This window comes from Strix aluco, chromosome 4 (genome assembly GCF_031877795.1).
Source record: "Strix aluco isolate bStrAlu1 chromosome 4, bStrAlu1.hap1, whole genome shotgun sequence".
Classification (NCBI taxonomy): domain Eukaryota; kingdom Metazoa; phylum Chordata; class Aves; order Strigiformes; family Strigidae; genus Strix; species Strix aluco.
In genome coordinates, this window is record NC_133934.1 from 43,069,860 (window position 1) to 43,084,606 (window position 14,747).

At 40.4% G+C, this 14,747-nt stretch overlaps 1 protein-coding gene across 2 annotated transcripts in view; it reads right to left on the reverse strand.

The window, feature by feature from the left end:
- CLCN3 (chloride voltage-gated channel 3) overlaps positions 1-14,747 on the reverse strand; it is an 82,620-nt gene that overhangs the window by 57,775 nt on the left and 10,098 nt on the right. For both annotated transcript variants that reach the window (XM_074822823.1, XM_074822820.1), the window contains exon 2: positions 421-596. In XM_074822823.1, coding sequence (XP_074678924.1) covers positions 421-580 — 160 coding nt within the window. In that variant the 5' untranslated portion in view covers positions 581-596. The remainder of the gene's footprint in view (positions 1-420; positions 597-14,747) is intronic.

Sequence of the window (14,747 nt, forward strand, 5' to 3'; positions counted from 1 at the left end):
TGAATGAAGCAGAAACAGGTTTATCTCTAAAAGTAACAGTTCAAAGAGACTGTTAATCTCTGCCCCAAAGAAATACTGAAGACAGTGAGACTTTCAAAATCCTGCTGCAGGGAAGACAGACCAAGTAGCTGCAGAATAGCCATCCTTCTACTTGACAGGAAGTTTGTCATTTGTCAGAAGTAAATTAGTATCTACCTCATATCAGAAGTCATCCTATACAATGTAACTGTTAGGCAAACACATAGAAAAATGCAGTCCACTTTCAGGTTTAAACGATCACTCTGAAGGACAGATTAGCTAAAGAGAAACATTAATTAGTTATGAAAAAGGTTTGGTTCTGTTTAAAAAACAAAACAAAAATCCCAGAACCACAAAAATACAACCCAGAGGAATTTTTAACTGAAATTAACATTAACTTACCAATCGATGCATCACCATCCAAGAGGTTGTCATCTTCAGAGGTCTGAAAGTCCATAATTACACCTGCTCCATCTAAAAGCTCCTCATCGCTGCTTGCACTGGTTATACTATTGTAACTGTTTCGATAGTAGCCTCTATGAAACAGCTGCTCAGACTCCATTTAGCTGCTTTTTAACCTGTGTAAAGAAAATGAGTTATTTTCTATTTGAACATGCACAAAAGACTGAGAAGTTTATATCAAAACAACGTAAGTGTATTTCATGCTTTGGGGAAAAATATGAAGGTCACAATACTGTAAGTTACAGCATCGTAGCAGTAATACAGAACATTTTATATACAGAACTTTTTACACAAATCTTCAGTGATTTTTAACTGGATGATGCTTCCTTATCCCCTTCCTTGGGCTCTCCTTAGTTTAACGCTATTGAAGGGAGGAACCTTAACAAAATGGATGCAAGACAACTAAGAGAGACACTGGTCAGGCAGGATAATGCAATCAAAGGGTGGGCTCTCAGCAGGATAGGCTCTCAGCAGGAGGGGCTCTTGAGATAAGGAAGGAGCTGCAACTACTGAGTCCCAAGATAAGGAATGGGGACTAAATGAAGGCTAAGTTGTCATGACTATAGAAATGCTAACTAGGTGAAAAGTCATGAGAGGAAGAGGAGGCATCTTCAATCTTCATCCTGAAGACCCCCACCCAAGACCACCAGGAGCCACTGCGCAGGTGCAACAGAGAGGGACTTTGGGTGGGATTTATGTTAATGATTTCTCAAAACTAATTGTAATATCTCTCCCTATTCTCGGAATTATAATGAATATGTAAATGCTTTACACTATAGAAAGGAGCTGCTTTTCAATCCAAGGTGTGCACGCTTGTGGAGGAGCGATCCGCCATGCACCCAGCACTGCAATAAAGAATGCCTGCTTTCTAATACTCTGATTCTGAGTCTTAGAGAGTTCTTCCTTGACCGACTTTTCAGTATCACTATCATCATGAAAGTATTTCACTTTCAGTACAGGTGTTGGAATGTTCATAGCCCATGTGTACAAATGTGCATTGTACCATGAAATTGGTGCAAAATCCAGCCAATGTTAAGGTTAAAAAATTAGTTTCTTTAGTTGTGGTATCTTTGTACTGTGTCTGCTTGGAGTGCAACAGATGGCAGGCTAAAGTTGTAGTCCCCTGAACACAACTGTTCACATTCTTTTGCACAGAGGAGTGAAAACAATAAAAGTGGAAAACAGTTCAAAATCTTCATGTCCAAATAAAGCTTTCAAAACCCTTACCTATATGCCTTTGGTTTGGTTGTTGTTTTATTTTTAAACACAATGAGGCGTCAGCATGGGACAGGTGCACCTGCCCTGATATAGAAATGTTAAGAAATTAAGCACATAACTAAAGAATGGTTAGCCATAGTAGACCTAAGAGTTGTTTGTCTAAGCTAAGGCATTTTGAGCTGTGGGAACAAGGCGTTTTGAACTGTGAGAACAAAGACTCATAAACAAAGATAGAGGCCCCAAGGACAGAGGATGTAGCACCACGGTGACAGAAGATAAACGGGCATTTTATGACCCAATGGAATGGGTCTGGGCCCCTGGCACCTGGAGACAGAACACATTTATGACCCAAAAGGATGACTCCCGACCCAAGGATGCGCATCACATTTCAGATAAGCGGAAGAAACTGTTGACACAACTCTTTTGAACTAATTACACCTTTGTTATAAATATGTATGTTTGTGTTGCGAAACCTCATGAATATGTATAAGATAGCTGCATTTAAGTCGTAAATTCACGGGCTTGGGTGTGCACGATAGGTGGAGAGATCCCCCGTGCACCCAGCGCTGCAATAAAGAATGCCTGCTTTCTAACACTCTGACTTTGAGTCTTAGAGAGTTTTCTTCAACTGGCTTTTTCCGTATCAGTTTTGGTGACCCAGATGGGACTCTGCTTCTAAAGCTCGACAGATCCTGAGATCACAGAACCTCAGCTGGCACCGGGGATTTCTCGGAGAGGGACCCTGATTCCTGGACTGAAGGGCCAGAAATAAGAACTTCAAATTGTAAGTAAAGGCATTCTTTTCCTGATTTTAGAAATTTTTGGTTTCCTGGTTTCCTGCTTATAAGTGGCAGGTGCATAGCTGTGCAGGATAAACAGGGGAAAGTACCCACAAGGAGGGATATGGCTCCTTAGCATATGCTTTGGTTTGGTGTATTTGGTTAACTTTGTACAAAACATATCTTTGTTTGGTTTGTTTAGCAGCTGCCGTAGAACAACTGTTTTGAGCTCTCAAACTTGTATGATTGTGTGAATTGTGTGTGTGAGATTGTGAGACGTACGATTAAGTACGAAGCGAGTGCGGAGTCCGGATCCGCGGTTCTGTTATCCCGCGAGGGGTGCAGCCGGAGAAGGACGAAGTGATTGATAAATAACTGATTTAAATATTATATTCCTTATACGCGTATATTTTTGCTGCTATTGTGTACACATATTTTCCTCTCACTGCTATTTTGTTTTATATACTTTTTATAGATATATAATGGGGGCTGGGAGTTCTATGGGCGGAATATTAAAGAAATCACCCTTAGGGTGTATATTACAGCATTGGAAACAGATTGGAGGCCCTCCTGGAGGACCTCCTAAAAAGGAAGATTTGATAAAATATTGTAATCAGTGGTGGCCTTTATATAGGCTAGACGAAGGAGACAAGTGGCCAGTGAACGGGACTTTAAACTATAATACCTTGTTGCAATTGATGCTTTTTCTAAGGAGGGAAGGAAAGTGGGATGAAGTAATGTATGCTGATATGTTTTTCACGCTACGGCAACATCCAGAGTGGCATAAAAAGTGTGGGATTAATCTTGCCCCCGCAGATCCTCTTGTTCTGGCATTAGAAAAAGATAAAAAGGGCAAGATGGTGTTAAAGAGGTGCTGCTCCGCGTGCAGCATAGGGCAGAGGTGTTTAAAACTGACTCGGGAGGAGATAGAAAAAGATTTAGAGCTGTTAACTGCGCCAAGGTTATGGATAACGGGCAGGCAAGATGAATTAGTGCAGGAAGAAGATGACGATAATGAGGGAGCAGATATAGTGGACGTGGAGGCGGGGAGCTCTACACCCATTTCAGAAAGAACTCAGAGTAGGCAGAGACCGGGGTTGCAAGCCCCCTTACGACAGGCGGTTGGAAATGATGGTCCGGTTTTTGTAAAAGTTCCATTTTTAATTGTTGATTTAAATAATTGGAAGGTGGCTGCCGGAAATTATAGGGATGACCCGGAAAAGGTCGCAAGTGCATTTGAAATTATGGTTAAAACTCAAAATCCAGATTGGCAGGACATAGAAGCAATACTACAAGTATTGTTTGACAGCACTGAGCGGAATACGATCCGGAGGGCGGTGCGAACGCATCTGCAAGCCCAAATAGCCTCAGATACATTACAGTGGTGAGTGGAACAGCATTTCCCCTCAGTTGATCCAAACTGGAACCCCAATAATCCAGACAATACAGAAATGATTGGGCGCTACCAAAAATTAGTCCTATTCAGGATACGGAATGCGACTCCAAAAGCTGTTAACTGGTCTAAATTGTACGAAATTAAACAAAATAGAGATGAATCCCCAACTGATTTTTTGAATCAGCTAAAAGAGGCAGCCAGAAAGTTACACCACTTTAGATATTGAATCAGAGGAAGGGACAGGACAGCTAGCCTCTTTATTTATGGGGCAGGCATCAGACGACATCAGGCGGAAGTTACAAAAACTGCAGGGGGCAGAGGCTAGAGATTTAGGGAAAATGCTGGATGTTGCCTGGATGGCATATCGGAACAGGGAAGAGGAGACAAAGAGGACTAATGCTAAGTTGGTAGAGGTTTTGGAAGATATTCAGAAAAATCGAGGAAGTTTTGGAAGCATGAAAGGTGGAACGTGAGGCAAGGGAAACAGGCGGGGATTACCGAACCTGACTGTGAGTCAGAACCAGTGTGCTTACTGGAAGAAGGAAGGACACTGGAAAAGAGAATGCCCAGCTTTAACAAGAAATAGGGAGGTGGCACCTATTATAGCATTAGAGGACTGAAGGGGACCGGAGCACTCTTCCCCAGCAGAGCCTCTGGTTACAATTGAGCTGGGAAACGAGGAAGTGGAGTGTTTGGAGGACACAGGGGCAACCTTTTCAGTTTTGAATACAAAGAAACATGAGTTAGGAGGCAATATGATAAAAGTTATTGGTGCAACGGGAAAACCAGAACAGAGACCATTTTTCAAGCCACTAAAATTTAAAATTGGAAAACAATGGGTAACTCATGAATTCCTTTACTTACCAGGAGCTCCAAAGCCTCTAACAGGTTGAGATCTGTTAGAAAAATTAGAAGCCCAAATCAAATTTAAGGATGGAGATGTAGAAGTATTGATACCAGAATCTAAATATGTCCAGGCTTCAATATTCTTGTTACAGGAGAACAAATTGGATAAAGAAGAAATTCCGAGAGAAACAGAAGAAGCAGTAATCCCTCTCGTTTGGGCTGGAGAGGTACTGGGGAGATCCCGGAAGGCTGAACCTGTGAAAATAGATCTAAAGCCAGATTCAACACCGGTAAGATTGAAACAGTACCCCTTAAAAACTGAGGCTAGATTGGGATTGTTACCTCTCATACAAAAATTTTTAAAGTATGGTTTAATAAGAAAATGTGAATCCAAATATAATACCCCAATATTGCCAGTAAAGAAATCAGATGGAAAAACATATAGGATGGTTCAGGACTTAAGAACCATCAATCGAATAGTACAGGATATCCATCCAGTTGTAGCAAATCCTTACACCTTGCTAACCGCACTGACTGATATACAAGGATGGTTTACTGTACTAGATTTAAAAGATGCCTTTTTCTGTATTCCCGTGGCCCAGAAAGCCAAGACCTATTTGCTTTTGAATGGGAAAATCCAGAAACAGGAAGGAAGACTCAGTACACCTGGACTGTGCTCCCACAAGGATTTAAAAGAGCCCGACGATTTTTGGAAACCAACTCGCTAAAGAACTTGAGGTCTGATGATTAGAAAATTGAGAGGGTATTGTTCTTCAGTATGTGGATGATATTCTATTAGCAGGAGACACCAAGGAAGAATGTTTGCGGTTAAGAATTAGTCTTCTGAATTTCTTAGGGATGAGTGGCTATCGAGTGTCACGAGAAAAAGCCAAAATTGCCAAGAGACTGTAACGTATCTGGGTTTTGAGATTTTCAAGGGACACTGGCAGCTGTCAGCCGAAAGGAAGGAAGCCATCTGTGAACTTCCAAAACCCAGAACTCTCCGAGAACTGCGAACTTTCCTTGGAATGACTGGTTGGTGCTGCTTATGGATTGATAATTATGGACTGATGGTAAAACTGTTGTATGAGATATTGAAAGCTTCCGCTGATTCCTGTTTAACGTGGACTGAAGATGGGAAAAAGTCTTTCAAAGAACTGAAACAATCACTGTTAAAGGCACCAGCATTCGCGTTGCCGAATATTGAAAAGCCTTTTGAACTGTTTGTCCATGAGAAGAAGGGAATAGCCTTGGGGTGTTGGCACAATTTCTCGGGCCCTTGTGTTGAGCACTTGCATATTTCTCCAAGCAACTAGATACTGCAAGTCAGGGGTGGCCAGGATGCCTGAGGGCAGTGGCAGCAACAGTAATGTTAATACAAGAAGCCCGGAAATTCACCCTAGGGCAACAAATAACCGTATATGTGCCCCACATGGTAATTACAGTTTTAGAACAGAAGGGAAATCATTGGTTGTCTCCAAGCCGAACGCTCAAATATCAGGCTGTCCTGCTAGATCAGGATGACACTAAATTAAAAACAACGGCTATATTGAATCCTGCAACCTTCTTGTCTGCTAAACTAAATGAGGGAGAAGATTTAGAGCACAACTGTCTACGAACTATTGAAGAAGTATATGCCAGCAGAACAGACTTAAAAGATACACCTCTACCTGACCCCGATTTAGAATTCTATACAGATGGGAGCAGCTTTGTCATGGACAGCGTATGTCCAGATACGCAGTGACTACTGTGACTGATGTCATAGAAGCTGAACCACTGTCACCAAACGTATCTGCTCAAAAAGCTGAATTAATCGCATTGACCAGAGCATTAGAATTAAGCAAAGAGAAGAAAGTGAGTATTTAGACTGATTCAAAGTATGTGTTTGAAGTAATTCATGCCCATGGGGCTATATGGAAAGAACGAGGGCTTCTAACCTCACAAGGAACAGCAATCAAACACAAAGAAGTCCTAAAACTTCTCGAAAATGTACAATTACCTGCAGAAGCTGCTGTAATGTATTGTAAGGCCCATCAAGCAGGAGACAGCAACAACAGCGTGGGAATAGGCTGGCTGATGAGGCTGCTAAACGGGCTGCGCCAAAAGGCATCTCAACAGAGGTTCAGGCATTGGTTCCAGAACGTCAGTTAAATTTACCTGAACACCCAATATATGATAAACAGGATTTGAAATTAATTGAAAAATTAGAAGCTGAAAAGAAAGAGAATGGGTGGGCTGTGACGCCTTCAGGTCTAGTAGTAATTCCATACACCTTATTAAACGAAGTAATGAAAAGAGAACACAATTCTGCCCATTGGGGTACTGAGAACCTTTTAAAACATTTACAGAAATTTATAATTGGCCAAAATATGGTAGAAAGTGTAAGGTCAGTTACTGAGAGGTGTGAAGTCTGCTGTAAAAACAATCCCAAAATGCAAAATAAGATAGACTTTGGAAAGATAATGGAAGGTGGAGCTCCAGGTGAGTATTGGCAAATTAATTTTACTGAGTTACCCAGAAAAAGAAATTTAAAATACCTACTGGTGTTAGTAGATACCTACACTGGATGACCAGAAGCCTTTCCCTGCCGCACCAACAAAGCGCGAGAAGTTGTAAAGGTATTGTTAAAGGAAATAATTCCTAGGTTCAGAATTCCAATAGGTATGTCATCAGATAGGGGTCCTCATTTTATATAGCATCTATCATCTCAGGAATATCAAGGGTACTGAATATTACTTGGGACTTACATACCCCCTATCGACCACAGGCAAGTGGGAAGGTAGAGAGGATGAATTATACCCTTAAATTACAAATAAGCAAATTGTGTCAGGAGACTTCAATGGATTGGACACAGGTTCTACCTCTGGCCTTGTTGCAAATAAGAGTCCAGCCAAAAAGTAGACAACGGCTGAGTCCATACGAACTTCTTTATGGAAGGCCGTACCAGATCCCAGGTTTACCTGGAAAAATGAAAATCCAGGGGGGAAATGATATATCAAATTACATAATCCTCTTAGGGAAGGTTATACAGGAAATAAATAAATCTCTTGTAATGAATAAATCACTAAATCTTGATTCACCAGCTCATTCCTTCCAGCCGGGAGATTGGGTCTACCTCAAAACTTGGACATCTGAACCACTACAAGAAAAATGGAAAGGACCTTATCTGATTTTGCTGACAACATATACTGCTGTTAAATTAAACGGCAAGGATCCCTGGATACACTATTCGCGGATCAAGAAAGCTCCAGCGCCATGGACATCTCAGGAAGAAGCCCCTTTAGAGCTTCAACTCAGGAGGCATTAACTATTTTGCTGTTGCAGCTGGTAATATACCAAAGGGGCACTTCACAGAGCTTAGGGACATTGTGGAATGATAATACTCATATACAACTAATAAAACGGGTAGCATTGGCAATTAATATGAGCGAATGCTGGGTATGTGCCAAGTTTCCAAGGCACAGCTCTGCTGCAAATCTTTCTTTGATTGGCCTTCCCATTCCTTTCAATACTACTTGGAATGATCTTTGAGGAAACCCTAGAAATTATTTTAAGGAACAAAATGAAGACCCACAAATTTGGGAAATTAGAGTTCCTAAGCTAGAAGAAAAAGTTAAGTGTGTCACAGATCGAAAGACCACCCTTCAAGGTAATCTCTCAGTGGGAAATTACCCTCAGTGCGATTGGTATTTCCAGTTTCAATTACCAAAGAAACATGAAAATTATAGGGACATGTATTGGAAAGTCCCAAAAGGGAAAGGTTGGTACTGGCTTTGTGGGAATGTAGCTAGAAAATCACTACCCCCTTGGTGGACCAGGGCCTGCACATTAGGAATAGTCCTTCCTCAAATTAAAATACTACCTCAATTACATGGACTAGGATGGGCCAGGATACCTATTGGAAGACAAAAGAGGGGTATACCAAACCCATTAGTTACTCATCCCACCGCTTTCCACTCTTTCGTAAGATGGCTCATTCCTTCATTAGGAGTTAGCGAGCTAGAGAAAGCTATAGTAAATATTTCCAGTGTAACGGAAGAAATTGGGAATGCCACAACCGATGCGATTGGAGCATTACAGAGAGAAGTTACAGAACTTTCCAAAATTACTCTCCAAAATAGGATGGCTTTGGATATGATGCTGGCTTCACACGGTGGAGTTTGTGCGGTCATAAATACTAGCTGTTGTACGTACATAGATGAAACAGGAAGGATAAACACAGATATGAGTATAATAAAACAACAAATAGGCATACTACATGAAGTACAGAAGGATGATACTTCCTTTGGCTTTGAAGAAATTTGGAATAAGCTCACATCTTGGTTGCCAAACTTTAACTGGCTGAAACAATTGCTTGCTTTAATCCTAGGAGTAATTGTAATTATAGTAGTAACTTGTTTGACTATACAATGTTGTGATTGCTGTACACATTGCAACAAATATGTATAACCTATACCTCAAACTACATTTAAGTACACTAATAAGTATTTGTATTTACGTTTAGGTGCGTGATAAGCATTTGTACTTATTTGTTCACATGTTAGAACTAACCTTTAGTTTTGATAATAATACTTTAGGTTACATCATATAAATTCTGCAACTGTGAAGGGAAAGGGGGAAATGATATAGAAATGTTAAGAAATTAAGCACATAACTAAAGAATGGTTAGCCATAGTAGACCTAAGAGTTGTTTGTCTAAGCTAAGGCATTTTGAGCTGTGGGAACAAGGCGTTTTGAACTGTGAGAACAAAGACACATAAACAAAGATAGAGGCACCAAGGACAGAGGATGTAGCACCACGGTGACAGAAGATAAACGGGCATTTTATGACCCAATGGAATGGGTCTGGGCCCCTGGCACCTGGAGACAGAACACATTTATGACCCAAAAGGATGACTCCCGACCCAAGGATGCGCATCACATTTCAGATAAGCGGAAGAAACTGTTGACACAACTCTTTTGAACTAATTACACCTTTGTTATAAATATGTATGTTTGTGTTGTGAAACCTCATGAATATGTATAAGATAGCTGCATTTAGGTCGTAAATTCACGGGCTTGGGTGTGCACGATAGGTGGAGAGATCCCCCGTGCACCCAGCGCTGCAATAAAGAATGCCTGCTTTCTAACACTCTGACTTTGAGAGTTTTCTTTGACCGGCTTTTTTGGTATCAGCCCAATGAAAATAGGGCTTCTTGGCTACTGAGGTGTAGCAGCTCCTGATTGCCTTTGATCTCGGGGCTTCACAGTAGTTGGGGCCTTTGGCCAATGGGAGCCGCTATTGACCACAGATCAGATTCGGCCTGGGTATAAATGGAGTCCCCTGAGGGAGCCATTTCAAGCTCGTCCCCGGAGCAGCACGCTGGCTGTGGTCGAGGACTCAACCCTTGGGTCAGGACACTGCCCAAGGAAACTCCTCGAGGTGACTTGGGTTGAGATGCTGCCATGAGCAGGTCCTCGAGGTTGAGAGCCCTCACTTGTTAGGTGAGTGATAGAGTGTTTTGGGTTGTTGTTAAACCCTAGGGAGTGGGGCTTTTTTTGTGCGTTTTGGGTTGTCATTAAACCCTAGGAAGTTGTTCTGTTCTCATCACACAGACATTCGAACCTGTAGTTTGTGGAGGGCCAGTTAATTGTGTTAATAATAAATTTTTAATTTTTGGTGGTTGCTTGTTCGAGAGCCTCCGTAACACAGCAACAACATGCTTTTTTTGCATATTCAGTGTAACACTAACACATTAGGTTTTCACAGACTCAGGCCAAGTCTTCCTTTGCCTTGTAGAGTTAAATCCACAGAAATAACTTTGTGATTGGGGTGGGAGGGACAAGATGTGATCATACCTTAATTCCATACTCTTCTTTATCTAAAGAAAGCCTCATGTCTATCATTTCTCAAACATCATCACTCCTTATTAACATACAACAGCCCAACATACGTTTTTTCAGTAATAAGAAACCTCTCATTCCCTCCAAGCAAAGGAGATGTTCCCCAACCCATCTCCAAATCTTTTCCTTACACCCTTTTTCTACTGCTTATCCACAAAACTCTGTAACCATTCACTGTAACTGCTACAAAGCTATATGCATTGTAAATGTCCAGCAGCCGGCAGTGATAAAAACAGGTAACAAGACTTCCAGTTCAGATCCCTCTCCTCTACCCAGACATTGAGCCTTGTAAAACCAAACTGGTTGGCCAATATCAAGAGTTGGTAGTGGAGGTCAGAGAGCTTTCCTGTACTGGCAAACGGCTCAGCCTTCTAAGTTACCTAGAAGAAGGGGTGAAAAAAATCAAACAACAAGGTTTGCTGGGTAGCTGCAGATGGAACTCTCAGCACTGTGCAGCTGGGTGATAACACAAGATAAAATTCTGTACAGTTAAATATGAATCACGTCATGTGGTAAGGGAGCAGCAGAACCAATCCCAACTTACCTTATAAAGCAACAGGCTCTGACCCAACTATTACCATTCACAAATGTAATAATAAAGTTACAAGGAAGAGCTCAGCATGCACTGGCATTCCCCAATTAATCTGATATAGGAATTATCAGTTAAGAGAGGGAACTTCATTAAACATCTGCATAAATCCACAGCTTGTCCACACCTGAAATACTTTACATGGTGCCAAGAGTCCCAAAGGATTACAGAAGAGCTGAAACAGGCGACAGAACAGCACAATAACGACAGAGTACAAGACAGTTTTCCTTCTACAGGGCAACAAAATGGATTAGGACCCTTTGGTCTAGAAAAGATGTAATGTAGAAGACGACACAACAGATGTCAGCAGAATCACAAGTGGCATGGAGGAAGTGAAGAGCATTGGTTGTTTTTTTGGTAGTTCCTACATGTTGTAGTGAAAGAGGTGAGGTGACAAGCAGAAAAAAAAGCGCTGATTCTTCACACAGCATGTACGGAAGTGGTGTAATTCTTTGCCACTTTGCAGAAATATGCAATGGTTCATAAAGCAGCCTGACAAATTGACAGAGAAAAACCAGAACATCAAGAGCTATTAAAGACAACACCTCTGGTGGAAATGCTGGAGGCTAGGAAAGCATTCTGGAGATGTGCATATGCTTATTCTGTTCTTACACTCTTTCCTAGAGATCTGCTATTGGGCAAGACAGATCCCTTTGGCTTTACCTAAATTATTTAGAATATTTACAATTTAAAACAATTTAAAACTCTTCAAATAAATTTCTTCCATTCATCTTTACATGAAATATCTTCTTAATCTTCTACCATTTTACAGGTACTGAGAAAAGCTTCTTAATGGACAGCCAAAAAAAATTCACACTGTCGTATGATGAAGCATATCCTATTTGAAAATACAGTTGCTTACATCTGGAAACAGTGGAAGCATCTCTATTTTTTCCTCAAATAGATCAGATCACAATTTATAATTTATTCAGAAGCTAAACCTGAAACTGTTCAACAGATACTAGCTTCTCATGCACAGTAATTTTTGGCATTCCCAATAAAACAGTACCTACAAAGAACATGCCCAAGAAAAAGTCAGATCACAAGTAGCCCAACTATTATATTATTATGCTCACAGAAAGTCCTGTTAACATCACTCTCCCTGTATCACTTGGGTACTATCAAAAATGGAAGTCACACAGCACAGCTGAAATGAGATGCTGGGACTTTCCAGGAATTTCCACTCACTCTATCATTCATCACCTTCCTCCACCTGCTCCATGCACCAAAAATTATATTCCAGACTCTCATCTGCCAATTGGCCTCCTGCTTGAGTGAAATCTTTGCTACTTTTACGTTCATCTGATTTTCCTACATTCTGATGAGGTTTACAACGAGACTCTTTACAACAAGAAAAATCTTCTGCCTTGTCCATAAAAGTAGCACCAGAAGACAAAAAGCCCAAACCTCTCTCTGTAGCACATTGTAAGTTTTAGTCTATTTTATTCTCTTCCTGTTGTGTATTTGACTTTAATAGTTATTTTTTTCACTTAAGTAGTAATCTTTATTACAAAGGAGAAAACAACTAACAAGCAAGAGAAAGACCACTGTTCAGTCAGCAATCACAAAATGTTGTTTGTAAATGTATCAAAATAACAGAGGTAGCAAATCTAAAAGCCAAAAGTACTACTACTTCTGTGAAGAGAAATAACTCTCCCCTTTGATGTCTTCTAAATCACTTTAGATAAATGTCAGAGCAGTGGATTACAGAGATTAAATCTTCCAATAAATGAGAAAATGCTTTCAGCCTGGGCTACAATGGAAGGGAAAATTTCATCAATTAGTCAGTAACTGACAAACAAAACCAACAGACTCTCCAGAGCCAGACCAAGCATACTGCAAAAATCCCTGCATCATCTCTGCACAAATCACATGTGTGATCCCACATGTCAAGTCCTCTGGCACATACATGCTTACAGTTACATGATAGACACGATACTACAGGCCTTCTTTTCTTGTTTTGAAACACTACACGTCTCCTGCTGCAGAAGTATTACTGCTGACAGACCTCTCCAACCATCAAGCAAAAGCCGTAACACCAAAACCACTCATTCTGAGGATCCTAACCAAGATTCTTAAGAACCGTACATTAATTTTCTGCATTCCGACACAGTCAAGTACCCCAACTACTTTGTATCTGACACTGTGTTACAGATACTGCCTTATAGCAGCATGCAGCAATGGCAGGAATGCCATTAGGAAACTAAGACCATGAGACTGTTAACTGTTCAATAAGCTTCATATAGGACTAAAATTTTACTTCTTGAGAGCATGTCAGTCAATTTGTCCATCAGTACCTGCAATTAAAAAAAGGGCTTGTTTAACAAACTAGGATACAAAGTTAGGGATGCACTATCTTGAGCTGTGTTGAACATTCAAGACAACTTAAAAGTGGATCTTCATGTGACCATAAGATACTGTTAGCAGATAAGAGATCTGCCTTACTTGAGTGAAGGAAACCAAGTAATGTGGACACAAAGAACAGACTCCTCCTCAAAAACAGATTGCTGGGAACAGCAATAATAAAGAAAAGGAAGAGCAAGGAAAATGTTTTTGCTATGTCTACAACAGTCAGAAGAGAACCAATATCATGCCTAACCCAGTCTTGTGCAAATTATTACTTGTGGATACTGGAAGAGTGCACTCTTTACAAGAGAGGCTGCACAAATATTTATGGAGTTGTAAAGAGCAAACTAACCAGCCAACTTGCCATTTTATAACATCAGATTCATTCCACAGATTCCCTGCCCTATCCAAATGGCACTAAAAGGCAAGTGGGGAAAGATGGAAATTTTACTAAAGAGAAATTGTAAACAGCGAAAAAAGGTACTGGCTGAATGCTAGCCAAAGCCAATATCTTGAAAAAGCAAACAAATCCTGCACCAGATTCCCAACAAACATTAGTTACAGTAAATATTTAATAATTTTATCACTTAATTACTTAAGTAATAGTAATACCTTTTTTCCAACATAGACTACTGTAAAAAACCAAGAGATATTACAAAGGATTAATGAGAGCATTAAAGATACTAGATTTATTTCTGTGAAACATTGCAGCTTTGATCCAGAGTCTAGTCCTGATACCTCAGAAAGCAGACTCAAAAATGCTTCAGATCATCTTTGAAAAAAAAAAAAAAAGTGAAGTAATGCACTGTAAGGAAAAAAAAAAAAAAATCTAAGCAATATTCAGCAAGTTCTTGGAACAGGAAAGGAATTCAACTCAACTCACAAAAAAAGTTGCAACTACTCCATCACACTTTCATTACTACAGTATTTCCAGGATGTCCTGACCCGTCAAAACTCTTCTACAAAGCAGGTTAACAGAGAATCCTCTGACACCAAAAAACTTAAACAACAACAAAAAACCCCACAAACAAAACTAAAGAGGCAGCTAAAGTAGGATGCCTTACCTCCTATGACTAGGGAGAGGGAAGAAAATAATAAGCATACAGGTATATTGAATTGTGAAAGATCTAATTAAATCACAGAATCAGAATGGTTTGGGTTGGAAGGGACCTGAAAGATCATCTAGTTCCAACCCCCTGCCATGGGCAGG